The sequence below is a fragment of the Bison bison genome, unplaced genomic scaffold (assembly GCF_000754665.1).
Source record: "Bison bison bison isolate TAMUID 2011002044 unplaced genomic scaffold, Bison_UMD1.0 scf7180017864365, whole genome shotgun sequence".
Lineage (NCBI taxonomy): Eukaryota > Metazoa > Chordata > Mammalia > Artiodactyla > Bovidae > Bison > Bison bison.
This window is the reverse complement of record NW_011494937.1, coordinates 1,278,056-1,296,658: the sequence shown is the minus strand read 5'-3', so window position 1 is coordinate 1,296,658 and position 18,603 is coordinate 1,278,056. Positions and strand designations below refer to the sequence as shown.

General features: G+C 48.6%; 1 protein-coding gene and 1 pseudogene across 2 annotated transcripts in view; one reads left to right on the top strand and one right to left on the bottom strand.

The window, feature by feature from the left end:
- Nucleotides 1-6: 6 nt before the first annotated feature.
- IL27RA (interleukin 27 receptor, alpha) overlaps nt 7-18,603 on the top strand; it is a 24,094-nt gene continuing 5,497 nt past the window's right edge. The window contains exons 1-10 of the mRNA XM_010855439.1: nt 7-134; nt 571-688; nt 6,284-6,441; nt 6,527-6,681; nt 8,867-9,026; nt 9,119-9,192; nt 13,468-13,651; nt 13,747-13,935; nt 16,538-16,639; nt 16,714-16,872. Coding sequence (XP_010853741.1) covers nt 35-134; nt 571-688; nt 6,284-6,441; nt 6,527-6,681; nt 8,867-9,026; nt 9,119-9,192; nt 13,468-13,651; nt 13,747-13,935; nt 16,538-16,639; nt 16,714-16,872 — 1,399 coding nt within the window. The 5' untranslated portion in view covers nt 7-34. The remainder of the gene's footprint in view (nt 135-570; nt 689-6,283; nt 6,442-6,526; nt 6,682-8,866; nt 9,027-9,118; nt 9,193-13,467; nt 13,652-13,746; nt 13,936-16,537; nt 16,640-16,713; nt 16,873-18,603) is intronic.
- On the bottom strand, nt 1,881-3,692 carry LOC104999825 (annotated as a pseudogene). Its single transcript, XR_826662.1, has one exon. The product of XR_826662.1 is annotated as a 60S ribosomal protein L13a pseudogene (transcript).

Genomic DNA, 18,603 nt, shown 5'->3' with positions numbered 1-18,603 from the left:
AGGCCGGGCCGGACTGGGGGGCCGCGGGAGTGCCATGCGGGGGACCCCGGCCGCCCCCTTCCCACCGCGGCCGAAGCCGATGCTGCTGCTGCTGCTGCTTCTATTGTTGCTGTTCAGCCGGACTCGGCCCCAGGGTGAGTTCTGGGGCGAGCTCGTGTCTCATGCTCGCGACGGCGCCCATCACCCTCCAGGGTGACCCTCAAGTTTGCGGAATGAATGGCAGAGGTCCAGAAGCCACTTTGCTCTCCCCGGCCCGGTGGCAGGGGCCGGGCGATGTGAGGGTTTGGGGAATGGGCGGTAGCGAGGTGGGAACTTGAGGCCGGGGTTGGGGGGGCGGCGGTAGGGTAAGGGCTTTTGTCGGGGAGTGGGGGGGTAGTTAACAGGATGTGGCTGGTGGGAGGGGAGGAGTTATGCCCAAAGCCTGGGGAGCGGTGGCCAGCGCCCCCTTCCTGCTGCTCGCTTCAGTAAGGGACCCTGGATCGCCCTCCACAGTTGTCAGAAGTTCTGGGGTGTGCCCGAGGCTGGGGGAACTGACCGCCTTCCTTGGAACCCTCCTGCCTCCCTCTCCAGGCAGCCCTGGGCCACTGCAGTGCTATGGAGTTGGACCCTTGGGGGACCTGAACTGCTCCTGGGAGCCTCATGGGGACCTGGGAGCCCCCTCCATGCTGTATGTCCAGAGCCAGAAATAGTGAGTACAGTGGGGTAATTTGGGGACACTGAAGCCACTCAGGTTCTAGCCTTCTCAGAGGACCCATTCGCCCTGCCCACCTTCACCTCCCAGCCCGACCCCACTCTCTGGCCCTTCAGTTCCACATTCCCTCATTTCCTTGCTGTGTTACCATGAACCAGTCACTTTCCCTCTCTGAACCTCTGTTTCTTCCTCTATCAAATGCTGATAATAATGGAACCTGGTTCCCAGCATTGGCTCTGAGAATTCAGTGAGTTTAGGCACTTGGGAAAGAGAAAATGCTTAATGATTAGAAGTTGTTTTTTATTGCTGTGTGACCTTAGGCAAGTAGCTTAACCTCTCTGAGAACAGGAAAAGATCATTTGATCTGGTGCTGGGGATGCAACAGTGAAAGAGACACAGAAAGCCTCATGGAGCCCACAGTCTGAGGGGGTGACTGATATTGCTTCATGATGAATCACACTTGGAAACTCAACTTCATTTCAAATTTGGCTGTGAGAGGAGAGGAAAAGGAGCATTTGAAGATGGGAACTGGCATGGAAGGTTGGTTTTTTTTTTTTTTTTTAATGGTGGTAAAGTACACATAAAATTTACCCCTTTTTTCCTCAATCTTTTTTTTTTGGCTGTGCTGGATTTTCTTCACAGCTCCAACTCTCTAGTTGCGGCTTGAAGGATTCTCACTAGTTACGGTGCATGGGCTTAGTTGCCTCTAGGGCATGTGGGATCCCAGTTCCTTGACCAGGAATCCATCCCGCATCCCCTGCTCTGACAGGCAGATTCTTAACCACTGGACCACCAGGGAAGTCCCCTCAATCTTTTTAAAGTGTCCAGTTCAGTGGCATTAAGTACAGTCACACTGTTGTGCAGCCATCACCACCATCCATGTCCAGAAGGGTTTTAATTTGTAGAGAACGAGAAAGTAAGAGGGCTTCCCAGGTGGCACTGATGGTAAAGAACCCACGTGCCAATGCAGGAGATGTAAGAGACATGGGTTCCATCCCTGGGTTGGGGTGATCCCATGGAGGAGGGCATAGCAACCCACTCCAGTATTCTTTCATTCCTGTATTCTTGCCTGGAGGGTCCCAGGAACAGAAGAGCCTGGCGGGCTGCAGTACAGAGGGCTGCAAATCAACTTAGCATGCATGCTTGCACGAGGGAATAAAAGAAAGTCTCTTTTTTTTTGTTTGTTTTGTTTTTGAAGAATAAACAGTCAATTTTATTGGGCTCAGACTAGGAATCCATGAGTCTTGAGGACCTCTGTGAATTTGTCAGTTTTCTTCTCGATGTTCTTTTCTGCGTGCTTTGGTAGCCTCATAAGCAGCTGCTTTTTCCAGTAGTGGATTTGGGCTTTCTCCTTTCTCTTCTCGTCCAGGGTGGCCGTTACTGCCTGGTCCGTCCAGCCAGTCTCATGAGCCAGGCGCCCTAGGTAGGCAAACTTGCGAGTAGGCTTCAAACGCACAACCTTGAGGGCAGCGGGCACCACCATTCGCTTTCTCTTGTTATAGGTTGGTGGGATCCCATCAAACACCTCGAGGTGCTCCAGAGCAGCCTGACCTCACTTGGTCTTGTGGGGCAACATGTCTCACCCTGTCCGCCAGAAGATGCCGCTGGGGGCTCGGAGGTGGCAGGGGTCACGGGAGGGGTTGGTGTTCATCCGCTTGCGGAAAAAGGCCAGGTACTTCAACTTATTTCTGTAGAAATTGCCAGAAATGTTGATGCCCTCACAGCGCACAACCACACCCTTCCGGCCCAGAAGCACCTGCTTGGCCACGATGGCCTCCAGGCGGCCCAGGAGATGGCCTTGGCTGTCAAGCACCAGGACCTGCCCCTCGGAAAGCTTTTTTTTTTTTTTAATGAGGTGAAATTCACATAAGGTGAAATTAACCATTTGCAAGTGAACAGTTCAGTAGCTGTTAGTACTTCACACTGTTGTCCAACCAGTGCCTCTATTTCATTCCAGAACATGCCCATTACCCCCAAAAGGAAGTTTCATCCCTAACAGCAGTCAATCCCTGTCTCCTGACAACTACTGATCTACTTTCCATCCCTTGGATTTGCCTGTCCTGGGCCTTTCTCATAAGTGGAATCATACCTTATGTGGTCTTCGATATCTATATACATTCACTTAGCATGTTTTCCAGGTTCATTATGTTGTAGCATGAACCGGAACTTCATTCCGTTTTTTGTAGCTGAACAGTATTCTACTGTAATGGATATACTGCGTTCATCTACTTATCTGTTTCCACCGTTGAGCAATTGCCGTGGGTGGTTGTGACTAGCGCTACTGAAAATTGAGTCCTTCTTTTCAGTTCTTTGGGGGTATATGCCTAGGAGTGAAACTGCTGGGTCATATGGCAATTCTGTTTAACTTTTTGAGGAACCAACTGTTTTCTGCAACAGCTGCACCGTTTTATGTTCCTACCAGCAATGTAAGAGGGCCCCAGTTTCTCCACATCTTTGCCAGCATATGTGTTTTTGTCTTTGTTTTAATGAAGGCCTTGATTTGAACCTTTGAAATCCAGTCCTTTGGGACATCCTCGACTCCTCTCTCTCTAACCCACATTTGATCCATCAGCAGGCCTTGCCAACATTACCTAGAATCTGGCACTCCTTACTTCCTGAGCACCCCCTCCATGATCCTGTCCCCATTATCGCTGGCCTGGACCCCACAGTCACCTCCTCCCAGGACTCAGGTTTCCATCCTCAGCCCCACAGTCTCTTCTCTACCATGGCATCCAGTGGGCGCCTGTGAACTTCTGCATCAGAGCACTTCCCTCCCCTGTGCATAGCACTGCAGGGCTCCCTGCTCACTCAGGGTAAAAGCCAGAATCCTTCCTGCTGTCATGTGAACAATCTGCTATGGCCTCCCTGTCCTCGCCTCCTCCCACCTCCACCTTACTCACTCTACTCCAGGGTGCAAGCCTCCTCCTCACTGTTTCTCAGAAAACACCAGGCACAGGGGCTTCCCTGGGGTCGTTGTTCAGTCGCTAAGTCGTGTCCAGCTCTTTGTGACCCCATGGACTGCAGCACGCCAGGCTTCCCTGTCCTTCGCTATCTCCCAGAGTTTGCTCAAACTTATGTCCATTGAGTCAGGAGTGGGTGATGTTTATCTAACCATCTCTTCCCTGGTGGCTCAGTGCTAAAGAATCCACCTGCCAGTGCAGGAGACTCGGGTTCAATCCCTGGTCTGGGAAGATCCCACATGCCACAAAGCTGCTAGGCCTGTGTGCCACAACTATTGAGCCTGTGCTCGCGTGTGCTAAGTTGCTTCAGTCGTGTCCGACTCTTTGCAACCCCATGGACGGTAGCCCGCCAGGCTCCTCTGTCCTTGGGATTCTCCAGGCAAGAATACTGGAGTGGGTTGCCATGCCCTTCTCCAGAGGATCTGCTCAACCCAGGGATCAAACCTGCATCTCTTATGTCTCCTGCATTAGCAGGCAGGTTCTTTACCATTAGCGCCACCTGGGAAGCCCCACTGAGCCTGTGCTCTGGAGCAACTACTGAGCCCACATACCACAGCTACTGAAGCCGGCGCCCCTAGAGCTCATGCTCCACAAGAGGAGCCACGAGAATGAGAAACCCGCACACAGCAACTCGAGAGCAGCCCCCACTTGCTGCAATTGGAGAAGAGCCCGTGTGCAGCAACAAAGACCCAGCAGAGCCAAAAATAAAGAAATAAAATGATAAAAGAAAAAAAAGAAAAAGCACCAGGCACAGTTTGGCCTCGGGACCCTTGCCTTGGCTGCTGTTCCTTCTTAAAGTGCTCTTCATTTAAGAAGATCCTTCACAAACTGTGCACCCGCCTCCTTCAGGCCGTTATTCACACGTCTCACCAGAGAGCTTTCCTGACCACGTTTACTAAAATACCACTGTCACTCTTCATCTCAGCATGCCTCATCTTCCTCATCCTGCTTGATCTTTTTTTAAAATAATTATTTCTGTATTTTTGGCCTCACTGGGAGGCTTGTGGGATCTTAGTTCCCCTATCAGGGATTGAACCCCGTGCCCCCTGCAATGGAAATATGGAGTCCTAACCGCTGGACAGCCAGGAACTCCCTTGATTGTTCTTTATATTGCTTTTACCACCATCAATTATATATTTATGTGTTTCATCTGCCTCCTCCACTGAAATACCAGCTCTGGAGAGGGGATCCTTGCCTGCTTTGGTCACAGTCCTATTCTCAGCTTCTACAGCAGGGCCTGCCCCACAATATGTATTAGCTGACCGAATAGTTGTTTTTATTGTTGTTCAGTCACTAAGATGTGTTCGAATCTTGTTGACCCCATGGACGCCAGGCTCCTCTGTCTTCCACTACCTCCTGGAGTTTGCTCAGATTCGTGTCTATTGAGTAGGTGATGCTATCTAACCATCTCATCCTCTGCTGCCTTCTTCTTCTCTTGCCCTCAGTTTTTCCCAGCACCAGGGTCTTTTCCAATGAGTTGTCTCTTTGCATCAGGTGGCCAGAATATTGTGGCTTCAGCTTCAGCACCAGTCCTTCCAATGGGTATTTAGGGTTGACTTCCTTTAGGATTGACTGGTTTGATCTCCTTGCTGTCCAGAGGACTCTGAAGAGTCTTCTTCACCACCACAATTTGAAAGGATCAGTTCTTTGGCACTCCGTCATCTTTATGGTCCAACACTCACAGCTGCACATGTTAATACTGGAAAAACTGTAGCTTTGACTGTAGGAACCTTTGTTGGCAAAGTGATGTCTGCTTTTTAAACACTGTCTAGGTTTATCATAGCTATCATTCTTTCCTTCCGAAAAGCAAGCATCTTTTAATTTCATAGCTGCAGTCACTGCAGTGATTTTGGAGCCCAAGAAAATATAGAAGTAAATGTGGATATATATAATAGGTGCTCAATAAATAAAATAACCAATGCTTTTATATCATGTATATGCTCCTGATGCTTGCTATTATTTTCTTTAATGTTTTAATTTGGTTGCACGGACTCTCTAGTTGTGGCACGAGAGCTCAGTAGTTGCTGCACTCAAGCTGAGTTGCTCCACAGCACTTGGGATCTTAGTTCCCCATCCAGGGATGGAACCTGCATCCCTTGCATTGCAAGGTGGATTTTTAATCACTGGACCAAAAGAAGGGCTTCCCAGGTGGCTCAGTGGTAAAGAATTCACCTGCCAATGCAGAAGACGCAGGAGACTGAGGTTTGATCCCTGGGTCGGGAAGTTCCTCTGGAGGAAGAAATGGCAAGCCACTCCTGTCTTCTTGCTCAGAAAATCCCATGGACAGAGCATCCTGGCAGGCTACAGTCCACGGGGTCGCAGAGTCAGACAGGACTGAGTGACTGAGCACGCGTGCATGGACCATCGGGGAAGTGCTGCTGGCTGTTCTAAATGCATTTCATATCTCATCGCATTGATTCCCCTCACTATTCAGCCCTTTTCGCAGGTGCTTTTATCACCCTCATTTTGTAGGTCAAGAAACTGAGGCACAGAGAAGTGAAGTTGCTTGCTCAAGGTCACACAGCTCTTAAGCAGAACTAGGACTTGAACCCAGGCAGAGCAGATGTTATCATTACGACTCGGGGTCCGGCCTGTTGTCTATCGCCTCTTATTTCCCCATCTCTCCTCACAGCCATTCCAACAAAACCTGGACTGTGGCGGTGCCCACCGGACAGAACTGGGTGACCATCCCACGGGAACAGCTCACCACGTCTGACGCACTCCTTGTCTGGGCGGCCAAGGCCGGCCAGCTTCTCTGGTCCCCAGTCCTTGTGAACCTCGAAACCCGAAGTAATGGGCGGGAGTGTTGGGGATGTGCTGTGTGTGGGGTGGGTGGTCCTGGAGGCCCCTGCTCAATGCATTTCTACTTCTTCAGTGAAGCCAGATGCCCCCCACCTATACCCTGACGTGGACTTCTCAGATGACCACCCCCTGGAGGCCGTTGTCCAGTGGGCCCCTCCTACGTGGCCACCCCATAAGGTCTTGGTCTGCCGGTTTTACTATCGAAGGTGCCGGATGCCCTGGGTGATGGTGAGTGTCAGGGAACCTTTCCCCCCACCCTACTCTGGTGGGGCCTGAGACATCATTCCCAAATCAGCAACCTAGCCCAGAACTCGTTCCTCACCTGCCCCTGGAGTCTGTCCACATCCCTCACGAAAGGTCTGTATGTGCATTTTGTTCCGCTAAAAAATGTACCCCCACCAAGATAATCTATAAATTCCATACAGTCCCACTTGGAATTTTTTTTTTCTTGTTTGGCCATGCCATGCACGTTGCAGGATCTTAGTTCCCTGAACAGGGATTGAACCCCGGCCGTCAGCAGTGAAGGCATGGAGTCCTAACCATTGGACAGCTGGGGAATTAATTCCCTTTACTTGGAATTCTTGAGAAATTCAGTAAACTTCCTCAAACACTTTCATTTAATGAATTGTTGTTGTTCAATCACTGAGTTGTATCCAACGCTTTTCGACTCCATGGACTGCAGCGCCCCAGGTTTCCCTGTCCTTCACTATCTCCCAGAGTTTGCTCAAACTCATATCCATTGACTTGATGATGCCAACCAACAATCTCATCCTCTGTCATTCCCTTCTCCTCCTGCCTTCAATCTTTCCCAGCATCAGGGTCTTTTCCAATGAGTTGGCTCTTCACATCAGGTGGCCCAAGTACTGGAGCTTCAGCTTCAGCATCAGTCCTTCCAGTGGGTATTAAGGGTTGATTTCCTTGAGGATTGACTGGTTTGATCTCCTTGCTGTCTCCTCAAATAACTTACATGAACCTTAAAGGAAGAGGTTAACAGCAGGGGACTTCCCTGGCAGTCCAATGGCTAAGATTCCATGCTCCTGATGCAGTGTTCAATCTCTGGGCAGGGAATTAGATGTTGCAACTAAGACACAGTGCAGCCAAATAAATAAATGAACACTAAAGAAAAAAAAAAAGGTTTATAGCAGATACTACTTAGCGCCTGCTGTGTGCCACACACTGTTGGAGGCTCTTTATCAAATCCTTACAAGAACTCTTTGAGGTAGATGTGTTTTGTGCCTACCCATTTTACAGATGAGGAACAGAGCCTGGTTTTCAATAAACACTTAAAAGTGTTAATAATAAAAGAAGCTCATATTTCCAAGCACCAGCCATGCATCAGGTACCAAGCTAAGCAATCTGCATGGATGATCTCAATGAGGACTGTACTCCTGACTTCCCTAATATAGGTTATTTTATGATCTCTGTTTCGTAGTTGGGGAAACTGAATCTCAGAGAGGTTAAGCAACTTTCCCAAGCTCACACACAGCGAAAAAAAAGGACGAAAGCTCCAGAGCAATGGGACCCCAGGAGTTGGGGAGCCTGCCCAAACACTTTAAGAGCACAGCCCCAAAGTTGCATGTATCTTTCATCTCATATCTCATTGGTCAAAATGTAGTCACATGGTCTCACCTGATTGCAAGGGAGACTGGGAAATGTGGTCTTTGTTCTTGATGCACATGGTCCTGACAGATACTCAGGGTTTCCAAAAGAAGCAGCCGAGAATGGGTATTGGAGATAACCAATGATCTCAGTCACAGCTTGGGGTGCCAAGCACCACAAGGTAGGGTAGACTTGTTTTCACTGGGAATATTCATGCAGTTCAGAACAGTGCTAAGATACAGACGTTGAAATCCTACTGCCTGGGAATGAATCTCAGCTGTAGTACTCACCAGCTCTGTGACCTTGGGTATGTCACTTTCCCTCACATGACCTTAGTTTTCCTCATCTGTAAAATGAGAACAATAATAGAATTTCCCACCTACTGCTATACCTGGCACAGAGGATAATCAAATTGTCTCTTTTTGCCAGGGATTGTCCCAATTTTAAAACTGAAAGCCCTGTGTCTTGAGAACCCACTCTGTCTCCCAGGCAAAGCAAGACAGTACTGGTCATCCTGTTGGCAGCTAAGGGCTTCCCAGCTGGCTCAGTGGTAAAGAATGTGCATGTAATGCAGGAGATGCAAGAGACATGGGTTCTATCCCTAGGTCAGGAAGATTCCCTGGAGAAGGGCATGGCAATCCACTCCAGTATTCTTGCCAGAAAAATCACATGGACAGAGGAACCTGGTGGGCTACAGTCCAGGGGATCCCAAAGAGTTGGACTGGACTAAAGTGACTGAGCACACACATCGACATATAAAAGGTCAACTTTCAATTCAGCCTTCAGCTTCATCACTCACATGTCACTCCCCCAGCTGGAACCGGAAGTGAAGTCTATACCTCTGATGCCCATTGAGATCCAGGACCTGGAACTGGCCACTGGCTACGAGATGTTCGGCCGCTGCCAAGTGGACAAAGAGGAGGATCTGTGGGGCGAGTGGAGCCCTATTCTGCCCTTCCAGACACCACCCTCTGGTGAGGATCTCTGGGCTTCCCATCTTTTCCTCTCCTGGAAGTCAGGCCATCATGCCATTCCCATTTGTCTCTTCTTTTTCCATCCTCACCAGCTCCAAAAGATGTGTGGATCATGGGGAACATCTGTGGGGCACCAGGTGGACAGGATCCCCTGCTTCTGTGGAAGGTGAGTTGTGAAAACCCATTTCTCTGCCCATGTCAGGAAACCCTGGATAACAATGATGCAGGGACTTACTTGGTGGTCCAGCGGTTAGGACTCCGAGCTTTCACTCCCAAGGTCGTGGGTTCAATCCCTGGTCAGGGAACTAAGAGCCTACAAGCTGCCCACTGCTGCAAAATCAAAAACACCCCCAAACCAAAGTGACGTAAACAAAACAGAGGCTACTCTGCTGCCCTCTTGAGGCTGCTTCAGGGTTTCAAGGAGGGGGATCATCAGGGAGATCCTGGCATGGCGCTGGGCTCAGAGCAAGACTCCACCAGTGTTGACTGCAAGTAGGGATCTGAGCTGAGACTTGAAGATGGGTACGAGTGTTCCAGGCAGTGGGGGGGACGTTGGGTGCAAAGATTTAGAAGCAATACAAGGCTCAGCTCCACAAAGTATAGCCAGGTATGCTAAGGGCTTTGATGTTAGTATCAAAAGGGCATTGTTTTGGGACTTCTCTCATGATCCAGTGGCTAAGAATCTGTCAATGCAGGGGACACGAGTTCAGTCCCTGGGCTGGGAAGGTCCCACATACCCTGGGGCAGCTAAGCCCAGGTGTCACAACTACTGAAGCCCTCATGCCCTTGATCCCATTCTCTGCAATAAGAGAAGCCACCACAGTGAGGAACCCGAGCACCACAACTAGAGTAGTCCCCACTCGCAGCAACTAGAAAAAGCCAGAGTCCAGGAACAAAGATCCGGAACAGCCAAGAATAAAATAAATAAATAAATAATTTTAAAAGGTCGGGGGAGGGGGCATTGTAGGGATTTCCTGGTGGTCCAGTGGCTAAGACTCTGAGCTCCCAATGCAAGGCACCTGGGTTCGATCCTTGGTCAGGGAACTAGATTCTGTATGCTAAAAGACGCCACTTACTGCAATGAAAATTGAAGATTCCGTGTGCCTCAACTAAGACCTGGTGCAGCCAAATAAATAAATAAATATTTAAAAAAAAACAAAAAACAAAAACAAAAACAGGGCTTGTGAGATGACAGACAAGAATGAAACAGTTCTCACTGACCCAAGTCTGTTAAGCACCTAGTCGGTTCCATGCATTGCAAGGCCCTGACTGACAGTAAACATGGCGAGAAACCAAATAACAGGGCTCTCACTTTCTTGGGCCACACGATCTAATAACATCACTGACTTTAACCATGCGTAATATTTCTAGAGTTCTCACTGTGTGCCCGGTCCTCGCCTACACACTTATTTATATTGACAAACTTTACAGATGAGAAAATGAGACGCAGAGAGGTTGCCCCAAACCACACAACTGGTACACGGCAGAGCTGATGTTTATTGGCTTTCAAAACATAATTCACAGTTTCGCTACCTTTATTTATTTAAATTTTTTTTTTCACTTTTTTTGGCCATGCTCCAGGGCCTGTGGGGTCTTAGTTCCCTGACCAAGGATCAACCCTGTGCTTCCTTGCATTGGAAACATGGAGTCAATCACTGGACCACCAGCGAAGTCCCTCAGTGCCTCTGTTTGATGACACATACCTTGTAATGCCCCTTTACTATACTGAAATGAAGTACATAGCTCAGGGCTTCCCTGGTGGCTCAGTGGTAAAGAATCTGCCTGCCAGTGCAGGAGAAAGGGATTCAGTCTCCCATCCGGGAAGATCCCACATGCAACTGAGCAATTAAGCCTGTGGGCCACAACCGTTTAGCCTGTACTCCAGAGCTCGGGAGCCACAACTGAGCCCATGTGCCGCAAGTACTGAAGCCCGTGTGTCTAGAGCCTGTGCTCCACAAGAGAAGCCACCGCAGTGAGAAGCCCAAGTACCACAACTGGTAGCCCCCACTCTCTGCGACTAGAGAAAAGCCCGTGAAGCAATGAAGCTCCATTACAGCCCCAAATAGATAATACATAAGTAAAATTATAAAAAAGAAATATAGTTCTTATAAGCCATATATATATATATTTTAAAACGTATAAATACAGTGTATTGTGTTGTAACATACAGTGTACAGTATATTGTAACATTCAACAGAAAATAAATGGGAAATAAGGCTACTGCATAACGGCAAGGTATTCAGTTCACCAGTGTGACATGAGTACTAAATCTGTACCTCCCTGACAGGGTTGTGTTAGTCTCTTAGTGGTATCCGACTCTTGGTGGGCCCATGGACTGTAGCCCACCAGGCTTCTCTGTCCATGGTATTCTCCAGGCAAGAATACTGAAACGGGTTGCCATGCCCTCCTCTGGGGAATCTTCTCACCCAAGGATAGAATCTGGGTCTCCTGCATTGCAGGCAGATTCTTTACCGTCTGAGCCACCAGGGAAGCTCCATGTACCTCATAACATAGCTTTAAAATACATAAAGTAAAAGTTGGCAGAACTACAAGGAGAACTCTATGAATTCATAACCATTGTGGGAGATTTTTAACATGCTCCTCTAAGTAATTCCATAACAAGCAGATGGAAAACAAGTCAAGATCTAGAAGATCTGAACATGTGAGTAGCAGACACCCAAGTGGACTCACATAGGAAACATCTGAACATGCATTCTTTCCATACCAAACAGGACATTTACCAGAGTCGTCCACATGCCAGGCTATTGAGCCAGTTTCCCAGGACTTCAAAGGGATGAGACAATGCAAGACATGTTGAGAAATTCTCTGATCAGAACACAGATCGTGCTGGAAATCGATGATCACAACTGCCTGGAAAGTCCCTATATGTTCAGAATATTTTAACATTCAGTGAATATTAAAACCAGGTCCCCAAAGGTTTTGTATTTATACAGCAAATGGTGTTTGGTCTTAGGATCAGCTAAAATTGCTAGGTTTTTTTTATCTACAGAAGTTTCCAGTTGGGATGACAGTCTAAAGTCACAACGGAGGTGGGACAACTTTTTGTTTCTAGGAGAGGGTAGTGTCCCTGGCTCTTGAGCATCAAATACCAATCATTGAGGCAACCAGATATTCTCACAAGTTTCCCCAAAGAACTCTGGAAGGTACCATCCTCTTTGCTACACATAACCACTCCTCTGTACAACAGTGGGAGTTTTGCAGTCCCTAAGAACCACACAGGACAGAATGGGGTAAGCTGAGTGAAGCAGGGTTATATAAGTGCGTGGCCAGATTTTGTCTTTACTTAAAATATTTTTTTAGAAATCACTTTATTTCCTCTTGTTTTTTAAAAATTTATTTTTGGCTGCACTGGGTCTTCGTTGCTGCATGTGGGCTTTGTCTAGATGCAGAGAGCAAGGGCTGCCCTCTAGTTGCGGTGCATGAGCATCTCACTGCAGTGGCTTCTCTTCTGGTGGTGCACAGGCTGTAGACAGCTTGAGTAGCTGCAGCTCGTGAGCTCAGCAGCTGGCAGCTTGCTGGCTCTAGGGTGAGCAGGCTTCAGTAGTTTTGGCCCATGGGTTTAGTTGCTTCGCAGCATGTGGAATTATCCCAGACTAGGAATCGAATCCATGTTCCCCCTATTGGCAGGCGGATTCTCATTCACTCCACCACCAGGGAAGTCCCTTAAAATCTTGATAATTTGTTTGTCATGGTTTTTTTTTTTTTTTTTTGCATTAGTTTTGATTGATTAAAATACTATATTACAACAAGGTCCTACTGTAGAACAGAGAACTATATTCAATATCCCGTGATAAACCATTATGAAAAAGAGTATGAAAAAGAATGTGTGTATATGTATATATATATATATGTATGTATATGTATGTATGGGGGGTCACTTTGCTTACAGCAGCAATTAACACAGCTTCATAAATCAACTATACTTCAGTAAAAATAAATTTTAAAAATATTGCAGTAAAATATAATTTATCTTGATTGGATTTTGGGTATGCTTTCTTGCTTTACACCCTAGTTCTGGCTCACTAGCTGTATTCTAATCTCACTTCTGCTGTTGAGCCCCTCTGAGGCTTGGTTTCCTCACCTGTACTGTGAAACCAGGGCTTCCCTGGTGACTTAGCAGTAAAGAATCCACCTGCCAGCGCAGGAGATGCACGTTTGATCCCTGGGTCAGGAGGATTGGCCTGGAGAAGCAAATGGCAACCCACTCCAGTATTCTTGCCTGGAAAAATCCCATGGACAGAGGAACCTGGCGGGCTACGCTCCATGGGGTCACAAAAGAATTGGACACGACTTCGGGACTAAACAACAGTGAAACCAACAAAAATGTTTCACTGATTCGTTTATCCAGTGACCTCACTGAGATGCACAGTATGTGCCTGATAAGGAGAGAGATTCACCCCTCCTTCCCCTCATCCTTTAGGCTTCAGGGCTCTGTATGCAGGTGACCTACAGAGTCTGGATCCAGGTTAAGGATCAGGAGGTGATCCAGGAGGAGACCCCCTACTGCAACTTCTCCATCCCCACCCAAGCAGAGTGGGTGGGGGTGTCTGCTGTGAATGCCACAAGCTGGGAGCTTCCTACCAACCTCTCTTTGACCTGCTTGGGTAAGAAGCTGTGACCTTCCTTTGTGAGATTCCTTGGAGGCGCAAGTGGAGACTTCCCAAGTTTACAGCTGAGATTTCTCCTCCCCATCCTCTAGGTCCAGACTTTGCCCCCCATGGCGTGGTGGTCAGGAGCATCTCTGGAAACACAGAGCTGCTGGTGACTTGGCAACAGGAGCCTGGGGAGCTGCAGGAGCATGTGGTGGACTGGATTCGAGACGGCGACCCCGTGGAGGACCTCAACTGGGTCCGACTTCCTCCTGGGAACCTCAGTGCAGTGTTGCCAGGTGAGGCCGAAGGGCACCAGGGTTCCCATTTCAGCTGTTGGAGAACAGAGGAGAGGCTGGATTTGCAGAGGAGTGGTCAAGTATTATTAATTCATGCAAGAAATATTCGTTGACTACCCACTGTGTGCCAAGCCCTGTTCTAGAGACTGGTACACAATGATGGGCTTCCCCGGTGGCTCAGCAGTAAAGAATCCGCCTGCAGTGCAGGAGAGGCAGTGCAATGCAGTGCAATGGCTACCCACTCCAATATTCTTGCCTGGGAAATCCCCTGGACAGAGGAGCCTGGAGAGCTACAGTCTGTGGGGTCACAAGAGTTGGACACGACTTAGCAACTAAACAACAAACACGGTGATGGCAGCTAATGTGTACTGGCCTTTCCATCAGCGTGAAACCATTCAATCTTCCTTATAAAGCAGGTTTCTGCTATTATCATGAAGATAAAGAAAAAGGCTCAGAGAGGTTAAGCAACTCCCCTGAGGCCATACAGCAAGTATGTGGTGGAACCAAGATTTGAACCACTTAGTCAGGTTCCTTGGAGAAGGAAATGGCAACCCACTCCAGTGTTCTTGCCTGGAGAATCCCATGGCCGGGGGAGCCTTGTGGGCTGCCGTCTATGGGGTCGCACAGAGTCGGACACAACTGAAGCGACTTAGCAGCAGCAGCAGCAGCAGCAGCAGCAGTCAAGTTCCTAAAGCCAAACCCTGAACTATCACTACTCTCCTCTCAACAGCATCCCTACCCTCATCCCCACCAACATCTCCATCCTCATCTTGTAGGGCCAGCAACCAGTGGAACAAAAACCAAATACCTCTGTGATGCAATTTATTGTTTAGTTGCTAAGTTGTGTCCGACTCTGCCAGGCTCCTCTGTCGACAGGATTTTCCAGGCCAGAATACTGGCGTGGGTGCCATTTCCTTCTCTAGGGGATCTTCCTGACGCAGGGATCAAACTTGCGTCTCCTGCATTGCAGGAGGGTTCTTTATCGCTGAGCCACCAGGGAAACCCCTGTAATGTAATTGGGGCAAAGTAAAGGGGGAGGAGGGAAGATATTTATTTTAGGGAAAAAAAAGAAAAAGTCTCTCTGGGAAAGTGGCATTTAAACTAAGACCTGAAGGATCCATGGTCTAAGGGAAAAACAAGATGAGACAACCAGTGCAAAGGCTCTGAGGCAGAAATGTGCCTTATGTGTTAGAGTGACAGCGGGGAGGCCCTTGTGGCTGGAATAGAATGAGCAAAGGGGAAAGTGGGAGGAGGTGAGGGCAGGGAGAGGACGGGGCAGAATGTGCAAAGCCTCGTGGCTCATGGAGAAGACTTTGATTTTTTCTGCCGGTGAGGCGGGAGCCACCCAGGGTTCTAAGCAGAGGAAGGGTGTGTCCTGACTCAGTTGCTCACAGGTGCCCCCTGTCTGCAGTGGGAGGAACAGACTGGGAGGGTGAGGGCTGAAATTGAGAAACCCAGGACTGTGGGCTTCCCTGGTGGCTTAGACAGTGAAGAATCTGCCTGCAGTGCAGGAGACCTGGCTTTAGTCTCTGGGTCTGGAAGATTCCCTGGAGAAGGGAATGCCGACCCACTCCAGTATTCTACCCTGGAGAAGTCCATGGACAGAGAAGCCTGGTGGGTTACAGTCCATGGGGTTGCAAAGAGTCGGACACGACTGAGGGAGTAACACTTTCTCTCTCAGAAAGGACTGTGTTTGCTCCTTCTGGGAGGGAACAAAGGAAGGGAGAGAAGCAAGCAGGTTCTTGTTGGGGAGTCTTACAGCAGAATTTGGGGGACCTATTTGGATTTGTTGTACCTGACATGCTCCTCCAAGTGGGATTGTCCATGGGACTGTCAGATACTCAAGTCTCAAATCTAGCAATACGTTCTAGGCTGAGATTTAACGCTGGGGAGTCTGTCCTTGGTATAAAGAATTTGGGATAGCCTGAGAAGGTGTCAAGTGAGAGATTTAGGATAAAGTCCCAACACCATAAGTATATATGGACAGAAGAAGAGGAGCCCCAGTTTTAGGAAGTTCCCGGTTGAGGAAGGCTATATGGCACCACAGGTTTTGAGAAGGGATTTCAGGAGCTTTATTTACTATGATGGATGATGTCAGGGCCCCACTCAGAGCCCAGAGTTTATCTCCCAGTCTCTGGCACCTGCATTCCTGGCCTGAGGGCTTTCTCTGGCCTGAAGCATCTTGCCTGCCTAGACAGCCGAAGTGCCTGGGAATCAAGGCCCCTCAGATGCAGCCCTTCACCAATGACTGATAATGGTCGATGGATAAATACCCCAACTCCCTCCCTCCTTGGGTGGGATGGAGTTCAGGATTGTCAGCTCTTCTGCCACCCAGAGGGCACCGGTGGGACTAAGCCTTGGTTGGTCATATTGGGAACTTGTTCTCTAACGCACAGTTGCCTGGGTTTCTTTCCTTCCCCGCTTCATTTCCCCACTGCCCTGTTGGTGTTTTCTATGGTTACCTCCCAGATAAATTACTTTCCCTCAAAACCCTTGTAGCAGAGTGTCCCTCGGGAGACACAAATGAAGATTCCTTACAAAATAAGAAACGCGTTGGGGAGGGGAGCCAGCTCTAACTGGTCTTTGTTCCTGCCCTACTCAGTGGATTTCAAGGAAGGGGTCCCCTACCGAATCACGGTGACCGCGATCTCTCCGTGGGGCTTGGCCCCGGCCCCCTCCGTCTGGAAGTTCAGAGAGGAGCTAGGTAAGTGGTGGGCTTGGAGGATGGAGGGTTCTGAAACTGTGGCAGAACTTGACCCGCTGACTTTCTCTCGCCAGTACCGTTATCGGGGCCAGTGGTTTGGCGAATCCAGGATGCCCCCTCAGGGACCCCTGCTGTAGCATGGGGAGAGGTCCCAAGGCAGCAACTCCGGGGCCATCTCACCCACTACACCCTGTGTACACAGAGTGGAACCAGGCCTTCTGTCTGCAAGAACGGTGAGCTCCACTGCCTCTGCCCCAGCCCCTATCAGTCCACCCCTCCCCTTGGCCCCAAGGAACCTTTTGGCTCCCTCTCAGCCCCTACGAGAAAACCTGATATCCTGGGTTCCCTAGTGGGTAATAACCCTGGTGGCTATCAGTGTAATAGTCTGTCATGTGGCCATTTAAAATGAAGAGTCCGATCTATATTTATTGACATTGAAAGATGCCTGTCATATTTTATTAAGTGAAAAAAGATAAAAGGATTATAAAACTTTGCGGGATGGTTCCACTTTTATACAATAAACCCAGCACTGAGCAAAGCAGAGACACAACTATGAAAAGAAATTCCTCCACAGCATCAATAGGGATTTTAGAATTACATATGATTTTTATTTCTTTTTTTATACCTTTGGATATAGACTAAATTTTTACTCTGAGCACAAATTCCTTTTAAAAGTACCTTTCTTATTTTTGGCTACGCTGGGTCTCCGTCGCTGCTTGCTAGCTTTCTCTAGTTGCGGCAGTTCACGGGCTTCTCATCACAGTGGCTCCTTTTGTTGTGAAGCACGGGCTGTAAGGTGCTCAGGCTTCAGTTGTTGTGGTGCATGGACTTAGTCACTCTGCAGCATGTGGCATCTTCCTGGACCAGGGATCAAACCTGTGTCCCCTGCTTTGGCAGACAGATTCTTAACCACTGGACCACCAGGGAAGTCCCTAAATTGTCTTTATTACCCTTTCCCCCACAGTCACGTTGAAATATAATTGACAAGCACACTGTGTATGTTTAAGGTGTACATTGTAATGGTTTGACTTACAAATATTGTGAAATAATTCCCCATATAAATTTCGTTAACATCCATCATCTCACATACATACCACGCTGCTGCTGCTAAGTCACTTCAGTCGTGTCTGACTCTGTGTGACCCCATAGAGGGCAGCCCACCAGGCTCCCCCTCCCTGGGATTCTCCAGGCAAGAACACTGGAGTGGCTTGCCATTTCCTTCTCTAGTGCATGAAAGTGAAAAGTGAAAGTGAAGTTGCTCAGTCGTGTCCGACTCTTAGCGACCCTATGGACTGCAGCCTACCAGGCTCCTCCGTCCATGGGATTTTCCAGGCAAGAGTACTGGAGTGGGGTGCCATTGCCTTCTCCGATACATACCATAAAAAGTTTAAAAAGTAATAAAAATTCAAAATATTCTTTTCTTCTGATTACAAAAGTTATCTGTTCTTGTTTTAAAAACTGACACACTGGGGCTTCCCTAGTGGCTCAGTGGTGAAGAATCCACCTGCCAGTGCAGGAGGCAAGGGTTTGGTCCCTGATCCGGGAAGATCCCACATGCCTCGGGGCATCGCAGTCTGCGTGCCACAACTATGAGCCTGTCCTCTAGAACCAGAGAACCTCAGCTACTGAGCCCACGTACTGCAACTACTGAAGCCCGATTACCTCCACAAGAGAAGCCACCACAATGAGAAGTCTGTGCCCCATAACTAGAGAGTAGCCCCTGCTCGCCACAACTAGAGAAAACCCGCTCAGCAACAAAGACCCAGCACAGCCAAAAATAAAAAAATGAAAGTATTTTAAAAACCGACACATTAAAGTTCAGTTCAGTTCAGTCGCTCAGTCACGTCCGACTCTTTGCGACCCCGTGAACCGCAGCACACCAGGCCTCCCTGTCCATCACCAACTCCCGGAGTTCACTCAGACTCACGTCCATTGAGTCAGTGATGCCATCCAGCCATCTCATC